This window comes from Gekko japonicus, unplaced genomic scaffold (genome assembly GCF_001447785.1).
Source record: "Gekko japonicus isolate JY-2015 unplaced genomic scaffold, Gekko_japonicus_V1.1 scaffold4942, whole genome shotgun sequence".
Lineage (NCBI taxonomy): Eukaryota > Metazoa > Chordata > Lepidosauria > Squamata > Gekkonidae > Gekko > Gekko japonicus.
Genome location: NW_015174401.1, coordinates 11,110 through 25,360, shown reverse-complemented (window position 1 = coordinate 25,360; position 14,251 = coordinate 11,110). Strand labels below are relative to the sequence as shown.

Here is a 14,251-nt window from a genome sequence, read left to right as displayed (position 1 = left end):
GTCAAATGCAGCCCCGCAGCCTCGGGTGTGAAATTGACATGTTTGTGTCGGGGCAAACGGCGCTGCGCTGCGAGGCAGCTCTAGTGAGAAATCGCCCAGAGTCTCTTTCATTCCGATGTGCGTGCGACACAGTCATGTGGACAGCTGCGTCTTCTGGGGGATCATGTGACTTGGAAAGGGAGCCAGCCGACCAACCGAGACGTCACATGACCTGGCTAGAGAGGCCTTAAAAGCTCCATTAGAGTCAATCAGTAGTAGGCAGTGAAAAGAAAGGATGGGGTTGCCATCTCCAGGCTGAGACATTCCTGGAGATTTGGGGGGGTACAGCCTGGGAGGAGGGGGAAGGCTGGGACTTCAGTGGGGTAGGATGCCACTGAGTCCACCCTCCGAAGCGGCCAGGTGAACTGATCTCAGTAGGGATGCCATCTCCGGGGTGGAAAATACCTGGAGATTTGGGGGGTGGAGCCTGGGGAAGCGAGGGACTTGAGTGGGGTGCGATGCCGTAAATCGGCCATTTTCTCCAGGCGAACTGATCTCTATCGCCTGGAGGTCAGTCATAATCCCAGGTTGTCTCCAGCCACCACCTGGAGGTTGGCAACGCTAGACGCCTGTCATCTGGAGACCGGCGGTGATTCCAGGAAGTCTCCACGTCCCGTAGGGTTGCAAACCCCCAGGTTCAGACATGCCTGGAGATCTGAAGGCGCAGCCTGGGAGGGAGCGGCGAGACCTTGGAGGAACACAATGCCAGGTAGTCCGCCTTCCAGGAGAGATGGAATGTATGTTTTAAATAAATAAAGTGGTTTATGTTGTCTGGAGATCAGAATTCCAGGAGGTCTCCAGGCCCCACCTGAAGGTTGGTAAGCCTAAGACCCCTCCTGAAGGTTGCAAGCCTTAAGTAGGAAGTAGTTATCTTGGAGGAATTCCGTCTCTGGATGGTGACTCAGGTTGGTAGCCATGTTAGGAAGGGGATTACATAAGAACATAAGAGACGCCAATGTTGGATCAGGCCAAAGGCCCATCCAGTCCAACACTCTGTATCCCACAGTGGCCAGAAATACCAGTGCCATCAGGAGGTCCACCAGTGGGGCCAGGACATTAGAAGCCATTTCACTGTTGACCCCCCCCCAAGCACCAAGATGACAGAGCATCACTTGCCCCAGAGTCCCTATCTATACCTTGTGGCTAATAGCCACTGATGGACCTCTGCTCCATATGCTTATCTAATTCCATCTTGAAGCTGTCTATGCTTGTAGCCTCCACCACCTCCTGTGGCAGTGAATTCCATGTGTTAATCACCCTTTGGGTGGACTTCCTTTTATCCGTTCTAACCCGACTGCTCGGCAATTTCATAGAGTGCCCACAAGGAGTTCTTGTATTGTGAGAAAGGGATTCTAGTGGTAGGGTTGTCATCCCCCCAATGGGGGAGGGGGGTCCCCCATTTTGGGGGGGCCAATCTGCCGCCGGCCAGCGGGGGAGCCCCGCCCCCAAAGAGCCCTGCCCCACATGACATGCCCAGCACGATTACGTCACCCAGAGGTGACATCATCTCGCCGGGCACATCACGCAGAGGATGCTCTAAGCATCTGGGCAAAAACTCTGATGACCATAGAGGTTTTCTTTTTGCCCAAATGCTAGAGTGTCCCACCCAACGTGCCCTGGATGAAGATCCCCAAAATACAAGGTCTGATGCGGATGCCTCAAGAAAAGAGAGGAGTTTGCTTCGGGGTTGTAATCAAGTTTGTTGCGCCCCGGATCCAGGTACTCCTTGACACAATGAGGGCCAGGTGGGGGTGACCCAAAATTGGTTTGTAGCTTTACCGTGTTCTGCCTTCCAGTGGACCCTGGATTGTGTAACGGTCCGGAGTTGCAAGCAGTGTTCCCTCTAAGCTGAGTTAGTGTGAGCTGGCTCACAGTTTTTGAGCCTCCGTCTCACGCATTTTTGCCTCAGCCCAGGAAGGAGGGCTCCAGAGCAAACTGATTTATGCAGCAGCCAAATCGCCTGCCCACAACTTGAATGCCAGCGGCTCAGAAAGTAGAATCTTTGCTCACAGGACTTCACCGCTTAGAGGGAGCATCGGTTGCAAGTGCCACCAGAAAAAAGTTCCTCAATGCAGATTCCAAAATAACTCCCAAGGACCAGAGAGACCGCAACGTCTCGTGGGCTCCTTTTGCCCATTTTGCTCTGTTCGTTTCACACCCGTCCCGTGATTCCAAATAAACCAATCACAGTGACCGGCGGTGGCCTCTGATCTTCATTCCGGAAAGCGCAAGTGAAACCAGGGTCCTCCTGGGAACTTTCTCTGCCTCCATCTTGACCGGCTGCCTCCTACCCCATCTCTCTCTTGGACTACCTTCCCCACTCTTCCCTGCAGAGTTCTTCTAACTTTTCGACTTTTTTTTTTTAACAATTTTTAGTATCCTAGTATGTATAATATGAATAAAATAGATATGATTTGAACAAACGGGACTTGTAGAGAATCGTACCGTCTCTCTCTCGATGAAGATGACTTAAGGAATGGGAGAGAGCATTCTCCAGTGGTGTTCAAAAGACAATTGCGCCCCTTCAAAAAGAATGGTGAGCATCCTACCATTCCGCGCACATGAACACATGAGGACACGAACATACAGGAAGCTGCTCTGTACTGAATCAGGCCCTTGGTCCATCAAGGTCAGTATTGCCTACTCAGACTGGCAGCGTTCTCCAGGGTCTCAGGCGGAGGTCTTTCCCATCACCTCCTGCCTGGTCCTTTTAACTGGAGATGCCAGGGATTGAACCTGGGACCTTCTGCGTGCCAGGCAGAGGCTCTTCCACTGAGCCAGAGCATCTCTCCTAACACAAGAAGCTGCCTTCTACTGAGTCAGATGCTGGGTCCATCAAAAGTCAGTATTGCCTACTCAGACTGGCAGCGTTCTCCAGGGTCTCAGGCGGAGGTCTTTCCCATCACCTCCTGCCTGGTCCTTTTAACTGGAGATGCCGGGGATTGAACCTGGGACCTTCTGCGTGCCAAGCAGAGGCTCCCCCAGGTCTCTTGTATCAGAGGATGTCCCCAGGCTTTGCTGAGCAAGGTTGCAGGATCTGAGTTGGTGGGTTTCTGCTGGCTGAAGGAAGGTTGTGAAGAAAGGGATGCCCAGAGGTGTGTGTTTTCTCACCCTACTTTTGAGCTGACAATGTAGGTGTTGGGGAGATTAAGGGTGCAGGAACCTTTTCATAGAATCACAGAGTTTGAAGGGGGCCATAGAGGACATCTAGTCCAACCCCCTGCTCAATGCAGGATCAGTCTAGAGCACCCCTGACAAGGGTTTGTCCAGCTGCTGCATCACTCCTATTCCCACTGTGTTCATTTGGGGAGGGAGAAAAGCTGGCTTCCCAGCTGCATCAAGGGAGAGAGAGAGAGAGAGAGAGACGGTTGTTCTAAACCAAAACTAACTTTATTCTATTACACACCCTTAAGTCAGAAAACACAGGGGTCATTTCGTAGAAAAAGAGGTACAGGAGCTCATTAGCATAACTCATTCGCATAACTCGTTTGCATATGCCACGCCCCCTGACATCACTGGAAGTGTGCCAGAAGGCAACACCCACCGCTCAGGCTCCACTGGATTGTTTTGGATTGCTAGCTATTGGGGGGGGGGGACACATGCAGATCTGCCCTCACAGAGGAGGGAGAGCTTGTACCTGATGTCCCTGCGTTTTTTTGGGCCGGGGGGGGGGGCTCTGCAATTTACCTGGCTGCTTCTTGCTCTGGCTGAGGGCTGTTGGGAGCAGGGGGGAGTGGGGCTTGTTGCATGTGCCCGCCCCCTGGGCTCTTTACTGCCGGAGCTCCGCTCCTGTGCGCTCCTGCAGGAAATGACCCCTGCTTTTGTAGCATTTCAATATTCTACACAGAATATTTCAACACAACCCCCAATATATAAATAGTGCCCTTGAAGTTCTATAAAGGATATCCTCGGTTGCTCTGTCAAAGCCTATAATGGAGTGTGGTTGGCCAGAACAGCGAGGAACAAAACTAAATTCAGACATGAAGTGCCCTTTCCCAACCATAGGAGCTAATGTAACTGTCAATCTTAACTCTGGGACAAACTTCTGACATACATCTCTGGCGTACACAACAAAGTCAGCCCTTTCTTTCTAACTCTGGGGTCAGGAAAGTCAGTTTTAAGCTAGGTTGACTCAGATAGTCAAGGAAGTGAGTTACAGATACTCTATCAATTTATCCAGAGGAGTTAGCCGTGTTAGTCTGTTGCCGCAAAATAGTAAAAAGCCCAGTAGCACCTTTAAGGCTAACAAACGTTATTGTAGCATCAGCTTTTGAGAAACACATCTGACGAAGAGAGCCAGTTTGGTGTAGTGGTTAGGAGCGCAGACTCTAATCTGGGAGAACCGGGTTTGATTTCCCCACTCCTCCATATACAGCGGCTGGTGTGACCTAGAGTCAGTCATAAGTTCTTTCAGAGCTGTTCTCTCAAGGGCAGTCCTCGAAAGAGCTCTCTCAGCCCCACCTACTTCACAGGGTGTCTGCTGTGGGGAGGGGAGGAGAAAGGAGATTGTAAACTACTCTGGGATTCCTTTGGGCAGTGAAGGGTGGGGTATAAATCCAATCTCCTCCTCCTCCTCCTCCTCCTCTTCTTCTTCTTTCTCAAAAGCTTATACTACAATAAAGTTTGTTAGTCTTAAAGGTGCTACTGGGCTTTTTACTATTTTCCCATCGATTTAAAATTTAATCGTGACTCCTGACTTCTGCAATGTATAAACATTCCCAGAAGGCAAAAGTCATGTACAGGGTTACCTGTGCCACATGGCCTGAAGCCTCCTGGGAAACAGAACCAAAGATTCAACTATATCGAGGCCCATTGCTATAGAAATTGAAGTCACATAAAATTAACAGAGGACTGAGGCTCAATCCTTCAGGCCCGAATTCTGCGACAGTAGGCAGTGTCCAGTTAGCGGAAGACAGACCTGGCCGCTCAAAGCCAGTGAGGTGTAGTGGTTAGGCTAGGACCAGTGAGACCTGGGTTCAAATCCCACCACTTGGGCCAGCCACCCGGGCTCAGCTTAGCCTACCTTACAAGATTGCTGTGAAAATAAATGCAAAGGGGAGAACTATGTATGCTGCTGTTTGGAAAGGTGAGTATACGATGCAGTAGCGTATCGCTATGCCTGGCATTGGACTTTGTTCCAGTTGAAAGACCGGGTCATGTAGCAAATCCATCTTTACTTTGCCATCCCTGTTCCGGCTCCCTTTCAGGGATTTTGCAGATGTATTGGGCATATAGTTTTGCGCTGGGACTTCGGCACCTGGCGAAACAATCTTCAGTCCATTTCCTCGCTTGCCACAACCAATGCTCCCTCTAAGCTGTGGAGTATCGTGAGCAAAAATTCAACTTTGTGACCTACCAGCATTAAAGTTGTGAGCGAGCGATCTGGCTTCTGCATAAATCAGTTTGCTCTGGAGCCACCCTTCCTTAGCAAAGACAGAAATGTATGAGCCGGAGGCTAAAAAAAACTGTGAGCTAGCTCACACTAACTCAACTTAGAGAGAACACTGGCCACAACCCACCCAACCCATCCGCTTCCATGAACTGGCAGGGCAGATGCAGAATGAAAGGAGACGACACAGCAGATAGATATTTTTTTTTGGTATTTTTAATTCGAATCATGACAAAAATATATTATTCCTATTGCACTAGCATTTCTCTACTTCTATGGCTTTGTCTGACTATTTTTTTAAAAAACAAAACAGTACAGTATAAATATAAATTTGATTTCCCCCCCCTCTCCCCACAGACCTATTGCATTTTTTAAGGTTTTCACCACACCAAGATTGTCGTGGACACAAACAGAATAAGGCTACCTTGAGAAAAGGAGGCAACGGTTTTCATTTTTACAAAGACAAACAGGAAAGCACATCATGGATTTTACAACACACCTCGGATTCAAATACATCAACATTTTTTGTTTCGGAACATTGCCCACAGGAGGTTTTACTAGGGTTGCCAGGTCTGGGTTGGAAAACACCTGGAGACTTTGGGGGTGGATCCGGGAGAGGGCGGGGCTTGGGGAGGGGAGGGGGCTCAGCATGGCACAATGTCAATAGAGTCCACCCTCCAAAGCAGCCATTTCGTCCAGGGGAGCTGATCTCTGTCAGCTGGGAGATCACTTCTAAAAGCGGGGGATCTCCAGGCCCCACCTGGAGGCTGGCAACCCTAGGTTTTACAAACAGCTTTATAAGATCAAAGGAAGGAAGGCATCGTTTGAGGCGATAAACGCAGGCACTGTGGTGTGTACAGCCCTCGGTCAGACAAAGAAACCCGATTCGAATCCTGAACCACGGCTGGTTGGCTGTCCCAACCCTGGTGAACAGGACTCCCCTTGGACACACAAGTGCTGGAAGTAGCTGTCGTGTACTAAACCAAACTCGAGTCGCTGAGCGATAATTGGCGCTAACTATGGAGGGGGGTGACTAAGTGGCGGAAAGTCCAATCCAGTTGCAGCTGACTTACGGCGACCCTGTAGGCCAGTGGTGGCGAACCTATGGCACGGGTGCCAGAGGTGGCACTCAGAGCCCTCTCTGTGGGCACGGGTGCCATCGCCCCAGCCAGGCACAGACCATCATTAAAGTGTCGAATCCTCTGCCAAATAATTTTAAGTCAATGAAAGCATTTGGGATTGCTTTCCTTACTGTGTTTGGATCATCTGAAGTTAATGTATGAGTTGTTTTTTCTAAAGTAAAACCTCAGCATTCAGGTTAAATGGCCGTGTTGGCACTTTGCGATCAATAAGTGGGTTTCAGGTCGCAGTTTGGGCACGCGGCCTCTAAAAGGTTCGCCACCACTGCTGTAGGGTTTTCAAGGCGAGAGACAGACAGAGGTGGTTTGCCGTCGTCTTTCCCCGCCCTAGACTTCCTTGGTGATCTCTCGTGCAAGTACCAACCAGGGCCTACATTGCACAGCGCCTGAGATCTGGTGAGATTGGGCCATCCAGCTCAGGACACGTAAAAGAAGTCAACGGCAACTGGATGCCAAACTGGGCAACTTGATTACAGCCTTTGAGCCTGATTTAGGTGCTTTGCCTGTATGGCTTTGCTCGAAGCTCTTGGTTCGGAACTGGGCTGGGTCCTGCTAGCTTTCCCTGCTTATAAAAGAGGAGTCGCCTTTTAGCACCATAAAAAGCTATGCCAGGTATCATAGGATCCCAGAGTTGGAAGGGGCCACAAAGGCCATCTAGTCCAACCCCCTGCTCAATGCAGGATCAGCCTAGAACACCCCTGACAAGGGTTCGTCCAGCCGCTGCTTAAAGATTGCCAGAGTCTTTAGGCAGAGTTCAGGCGAGACGGACGCTCTGCCAGGGGAGCACTGGATGAGATGGCGTGGGAAAGCTGGTACGATTCGAACTCATGAGCCCACCCCTTTCAACGGGGAACTGCAGCTCTTGTCTGCAGGAGGGACTGCCCCTGCTGTTTTAGTCGAGCCGCAAGCGCTCCCGAGTTTCGCCAAATCGGTCGTCCCACTCTGATCGCCTGCTGTGATCTTAGGATGGGTCAGGAAACTCGCTTGAGACGAAAGCACGTTTCCGGGAGCCGTTTGGGTGAGAATGGATCTGACGAAGAGAAGCTCCAGCAACAAACTAAGTGGACCACTCGGCAAAACCCCCAAAACGTCCTTGTAGTTTAGAATCACCTGCTATGGCTGAGCGGGCATTGAAAAGATCATTTGGTTCAAAACGGTGTCCTGAATAGTGTTTCCGGGCCTGTACACAGCACAAAAGAGGCCAGATCCCGCCAAAGTGAAGTACATTTTAAGATTTCAGGGGGAGACTGAACCTGTCAAGGCGCCTGAACCTGCACGTGTGCATTTGGTAGCATGCTTCACGTGTAAAGAGTACAAGCGGAAGAAGTCCTTCAAGTAAAGTTTTATACAGTAGCGGTCTAAGACAAAGGCTCCAGTAGTGTGGTTTTACCATTTCTCTGGAAGTTTCTAGTCCTTAATGTTTCACGGAAAAACTTAAATATGGTTGCAAAGTAATTCAAGAGGGTGGTACTTAGGAATTAACTGAAGAAGAGTTGGTTTCATACCCCGTTCTTCACTGCCTGAAGGAGTCTCCGAGCGGCTTACAATCACCTTCCCTTCCTTTCCCCACAACAGATACCCTGTGGCGTAGGTGGGGCTGAGACAGTCCGGAGAGAACTGTGACTGGCCCAAGGTCACCCAGCCGGCTGCATGTGAAGGAGCGGGGAATCAAACCTGGTTCTCCATATTAGAGTCTGTCGCTCTTAACCACGACACCAAGCTGGCTCCAAAAGAGAAGAACATAGAATTGTGTCGTTTCAAAAACTGGAATGTTACAGCAGTCTTATAAATTGGAGGATTTACAAGAAAAAATCAGGATAAATCTTTATGGACAGCAATTGGAAAAAAGGCCTCCATATCTTTAAATTGAACTGGAAATAGTTTAAGGCCACTAAGAAAACACGGGAATGACTGTGAGTCTCCCCTGCCCCTTCTCTTCTTCTGCCTACAAATAATTTTAGAAGGGACATAAATGAACAGACAGATTTACAGCTTGTTAAAAAAAAGTGTCTAGCCGGCAGGTCACAAAGTGGTCCACCAGTAGATGCTGCAGCCTCTGTCTCCGCAAACTGCAGCTGAGCACAGATTTCGACGCTGCTTTGAGAAATGGTGAGAACGGAGTTTTAAAAATAAAATAAAACCCACACAGTAACAAAATCGAGGTTGTACGTATCTCTGCCTATTTCAGACTGATGACGTAAAGACACAAGGTCGCAGCCAACGCTCCCTCTAAGCTGCGGAGTCTTGTGAGCAAAAATTCTACCTGGTGAGCTACTGGCATTAGAGTTGCGAGCGAGCGATTTGGCTAGTGCATAGATCAGTTTGCTCTGGAGCCGTCCTTCCCGAGCTGAGACAAAAATCTGTGAGAGCCGGAGGCTAAAAAACTGTGAGCTGGCTCACACTGACTCAGCTTAGAGGGAACACTGGTCGCAGCCACTACAAGGGCCTTGTGAGGTCCACACCAGGATCTCCCATCTGCCTGTCTTTCTCCTCCCACAGTAGCCGCTTCCAAGCCCAGGAAATGTTATTCCTGGGGGGGGCGTGGCCCCCTTGTGGAGTAACAGACTCCCTAGGTCGAGGTGGAATGCAGTGAGAAGAAGGGAGGGACGTGCAAAGTCACTCCCTCCTTCCTCTTCAGTCGGCAGAACTCTGCTCCCCCAAGAGGCAGGAGGGTGTGATTTTCTTTGCCCTCTTTCCCCCCACAGCATGGTGATTACTACCACGGGGGGCTGCCCCCCCAGGTCAGAAATGGTTGCCCGGGTACGGGGAGCCAGGAAGATCAGGGACGGTTAGTGCTTCGTACTGAGGGAGCGATGGATCCAACACAGAAGGTACTTCTGGCTTCAGAAATCAGCTTCCTGATGAATTTAAACTTTCAATTTAAAAAGATGTTTCTAGACCTTAAGGGCCCTTAGTGGGGGGGGGGGCCTCCAGTGTCGCTTTTTGCCTCTTGGAAGGTCAAGGAGAAACTGATATGCAAAATAAGATCTATGCAGCTAATGCACTCCAGATTTTCTTGGTGCAGAATTATTGTTTTTGCGTTAGTGCAGAATACGCACGCTCGGGATTAGAGAAAATCGTGGATAGCATCACCCAGCTACATCCTGGCTCACAGGTCATTCGGCACGCGCTTTTGCGCTTCAATTATCCCTCATAAGGACTAGAAACTTGGGTGTGTTTTTTTAAAACTGAAAACTAAGATGAGAAAGTCCTAGTGCCTGGTTCCACAGCCCAAAGCAGGCAGAGAGCGTCAGCTACACAGTGAAGACAGAGAAGGAGAAACAAGCAGATGAGACCTCAGAGTTCAAACTTCAAATGCTACCCAGGAGATTCCGGGTCCCAGGGCTACAGCCTAAATAAGGACTCAGACAACAAGAAGAGGAGGAGGAGGAGGAGGAGATTGGATTTATACCCCACCCTTTACTACCCGAAGGAGTCTCAGAGCGGCTTCCAATCTCCTTTCCCTTCCCCTCCCCACAACAGACACCCGGTGAGGTAGGCGGGGCTGAGAGAGCTCTTGACAGAACTGTCCTTGAGAGAAAAGCTCTGACAGAACTACGGCTTGCCCGAGGTCATCCAGCAGCTGCAAGTGGAGGAGTGGGGAATCAAACCCGGTTCTCCCAGATTAGAGTCCACGCATTTAACCACGACACCAAGCCAGCAAATGCACTTGCAGGACTAAAAGCACCAGCCACTGAACTGAGTTTATTGCAGTCCCTTGGATGTGGTCACCCCTCTTTTCTCATCTGTCCGGAAACAGCAGCCAGGATTAAGGGAGCAGGCATATTTTTAAACGGTGCCTCCCACGTAATGAAATTCACTATTCTAAAGAAGGGGTTTTTTTTGCAGAGTTCGCCAGGCCTAAACGCAGCAAGTCAAGTTTGCATATTTAAGGGTGGGGAATTGGACTGCTTAGGTTCCATCCTGTTGTTTACGGCTCTTGCAGGGACTGAAAAGCGAGGTGGGATTCGGAGCCTTTCCTTCCAGCGTGGGAGCCCGGGTTCGTTTGGAACCCTTGAGCGGTCGGAGAAGATGGCTGCATTCCTGTCAAGCGTCCAGAATGTTGATGCGCACAAATATGGTGGCGGACGGATACGGGTCTCCGTTCTTCGTCAGGAGGTGGATGTGCCGGTAGCCTTAAGAAAGAGAGAAAGGTGTGAAATACCAAGTTGCGGCATCCTTTCTGTGACGCTCCCCCCTGGGAATGGACATGAGCCCAGTTACAGCCTGATGGTGGAAAGTGCCGAAGGGTTGCCAGCAATGTTCCCTCTAAGCTGTGGAGTTTTGTGAGCAAGAATTCTACTTTGTGAGCGACTGGCATTAAAGTTGTGAGGAGCGATTCGGCTCCTGCATAAATTAGTTTGCTCTGGAGCCACCCTTCCTGAGCTAGGACAAAAAGGTGTGGGCCTGAGGCTAAAAAAACTGTGAGCTGGCTCACACTAACTCAGCTTAGAGGGAACACTGGTTGCCAGATGTTCTCGGGCTTCCAGTGGAGGGCGCCGGGGTTTGTCCCAGGAGCTTCTTCTGCGCATGCCACAATGACATCATGTGGAAGTGATGTCATCATGCCGGCACTTTACATATCGACACTCTAGCATTTTGGCCAAAAAACCCTAAGGGTACCAAAGAGTTCCAGCCAAAAGCACGGACAGGCGATGTGCCTAGTGTGGTGATGTCACTTCCAGGTTGACGCCAACATCACTTCCAGGTTGAATTGTACTGTTTTACTGGCTCCTGCCACAATAATGAGTGGGAGTGGGTCTTCCCCTGAAATCAAGGGAACCCCCACCTTGGCCGGGGGTCTGGCAAGCCTAAAGTGCCATCAAGTCACAGGTGACTTATGGAAACCCCGTAGGGTTTTCAAGGCAAGAGATGTTCAGAGGTGGGTTTGCCATTCCCTGCCTCTGCGTTGCAACCCTGGACTTCCTTGGTGGTCTCCCAACCAAGTTCTAACCCAGGCTAACCCTGCTTAGCTTCGGAGATCTGATGAGGTCGGGCTAGCTTGGGCCATCAAGGTCAATTCTTACCTTCACATAATCCAAAAGTTACTGTTTGGAGAAAGTTTAATTCAGAAAAAAAGATGTTTGTCTCCAGTATCAGAAGTTGGAGGAACCAGATTTTACAGCCCAGGGTGCTTTGAGGAGATTCCTGCTTGAAGGCATTTTTTGGTGTCATGATGGAAACTGGGCCCCCCCGCCCCCCCTGTTCCTTTCTAGATGGGGCTGTTGTCTGGAACGGGCCGCAAAGTCTTACCTTGCTTTAGACTCGGGAAAGGCGCCGTGAACTGCCCGATGAAATCGTTTTTCGTCGACGTGTCGAAATCTTCCACCATGAAACGAACGAGAGCGAGTCTGGGAACGTCGATATCAAATTCAAACGTTTCGTTCCAATATGGGTTAAAACCTGGATGGAGGGAGAGAGGAAGGCGGGGGAGGTGAGAAGGCCAAACAAGGCCATGCAGAGGTATGCAAGCTGCCTGCGGGGGGAAATGCACGCGTCGGTCCCAAAAGCGAAGACTGCTGTTCCAACATATGAGCGCATCTATGTAAGGAAAAGCGCTCTGGAGTCATCAGAGGGTCCTTTTTAACCCCACCAGACCAATAATTCTGCAGGCTTTTCAAAAGATGGGTCAAGGTATGGATGCCCAAATCACAGATGTGCGTAGGAAGCACGGAAAACGGAGGCTTACTTAAGCTCACCCTGGTAGAAGCTAGATTTGAGCCAGGGACTTCCAGCTCAGACTCTGGCAGAAATCCCATACACAACTGCTCAGAAGAAAAATAGCAAAGTTCGAGTCCAGTGGCACGTTTAAGACCAACAGAGTTTTATTCGGTACGAGCTTTTGTGTGCACACAAACTTCCTCAGATACATTGAAACTGACGTTAACAGTTTATATATATATATATACACACACACACACACACACACACACATACACACACACTAGGAGGAAGGCCCGTTGTGGGCCGAAATGCAACGAGCTTCTAGCAGAGGGCCTGGGTGAGCGTGGTGTCATGGAGGAGGCGTGCTCGGCCCCTCCCGGAGCCCCGGCCGAGTGCAAGGCAGCCTGCGGCCCCTGACCCACCTGGAGGCATGGAGGAGCGTGGGGCGGGGTGTGTGCCGGTCCCCGGTGGCGGGAAAAAGGGCCACCTAGAGGCCGCACCATCGCCAGAGCAGGCCCACGGCCCCTGACGGAGGCGGAGTGAGGGAGGGGCGCAGGAGCGCGGGTCCGGGCGAAGCAGCAGAGGCCGGCGTCAGGGCAGCAGGCGGTGCGCCGCAGAGGCCGGAAGAGCCGCCAGGGCAGGGGGAAAGGAGGTGAGAAGGCCGGTCGAGCAAGCCCTTTCGGCCGCTGGAGCACGCGCCGCCTTTGCCGCCTCGCAGCTTGCTGAGGCGGAAAGGCTGGGCGGCAGTTCTGTCAGAAGGTGGGCGGGACGTTGACAACACATGGGCACGCAGTCACCAATGGATGGCGAGACCCTGCCAATGCAGCCATCATTGGATGGCGAGACCTTGTGATTGACAGGTCTCCTGGCCAAAACCTGCGGGAGCGTGTTCCAGGACTCACACGAAATGAGCTTTATATATAAGAGATACACACACACACACATATATTCAGGTTAGGGTTGCCAAATCCTTCTCGGCCGGGAGCGGGGGGCTCCCGGCCGGCGTCGGGGGTGCACGAGCTGCGTGCGCATCACCCGGAAGTGATGTTTTCCCTTGTATGGCCGTGGCCCCGCCCCCAGCGTGCCTAGCGTGCCTACGTCACTTCCAGGTGACACGCACGCTGGGGGTGGGGTTCCCCCGGGCCCCGATTCCGCTGCGTCGGAAATCAGGGCTTCAAAGCGGGGGATTCCCCGCCCACATTTGGCAGCCCTAATTCAGGTGCCGCTGGACTCAATCTTTGTTCTGCTGCTTCAGACCAACACGGCTACCCACCTGGATCTGTGCTCGGAAGGAAGTCCCACTGGTATTTACTTGCACATAAGGGAACATAGGAATGTAACCTTAGCTGCTGCACTGGTCAAATTCTCAGTGTATGGGCATGTAGAAAAAGAGCAACATATCAGGAGCACCTTAAAGACTAACAACATTTGTGGCAGGGGATGAGCTTTTGTTGGTCTTTAAGGTGCTTCTGGGCTCGCGGCAGGGCACATTGCAGGGGTGACACTCTAGCATCGGAGGGAAAAAACTCTATGGTAACCACAGAGTTTTTAATCGAATGCTAGAGCGCCGTCGACCCCCCCCACACACATGCCCTGCAGTGGGTAGGGACCTGGCAACCCCAGGGGTCATTTCGTAGAAAAAGAGCTAGGGGAACTAATTAGCATAACTCATTAGCATATGCCACACCCCCTGACATCATAAGGCCCGGCGGTGGACCTGCAAGGCCGGCGGGAGTGCGAGGAAGCCCCGCCAAGGCCCTCCCTGGCCCCAGGCAGGCAGGGGTGGGGAGAGGCGGGGAGGAAGCAACTTACCCTCCCTCTTCTCCTGCCTCCTCCTGGCTGAATGAGGGCCGGAAGTGGGGCGGCCGGAAGCAGGGTGTGTGGCTTCGTTGTGTGCCCCGCTCCCCGCACCTCACCCAGGGGAACTGCGATCCCCCGCGATCCCCCCCGAAATGACCTCTGGGCAACCCTATGGTCAGCTTTGTAAGAAGACAAGGTGAAATGGTGACATGGGGTAACA

At 51.3% G+C, this 14,251-nt stretch overlaps 1 protein-coding gene across 1 annotated transcript in view; it reads right to left on the bottom strand.

Annotated features, from left to right (window-relative positions):
* Positions 1-10,306: 10,306 nt before the first annotated feature.
* LOC107121463 (1-phosphatidylinositol 4,5-bisphosphate phosphodiesterase delta-1-like) overlaps positions 10,307-14,251 on the bottom strand; it is a gene marked incomplete at its 5' end in the record, with an annotated part of 13,147 nt that continues 9,202 nt past the window's right edge. Inside the window, 2 exons of the mRNA XM_015424371.1 lie at positions 10,307-10,703; positions 11,821-11,970. Of these exons, the coding sequence (XP_015279857.1) occupies positions 10,615-10,703; positions 11,821-11,970 (239 nt within the window). The remainder of the gene's footprint in view (positions 10,704-11,820; positions 11,971-14,251) is intronic.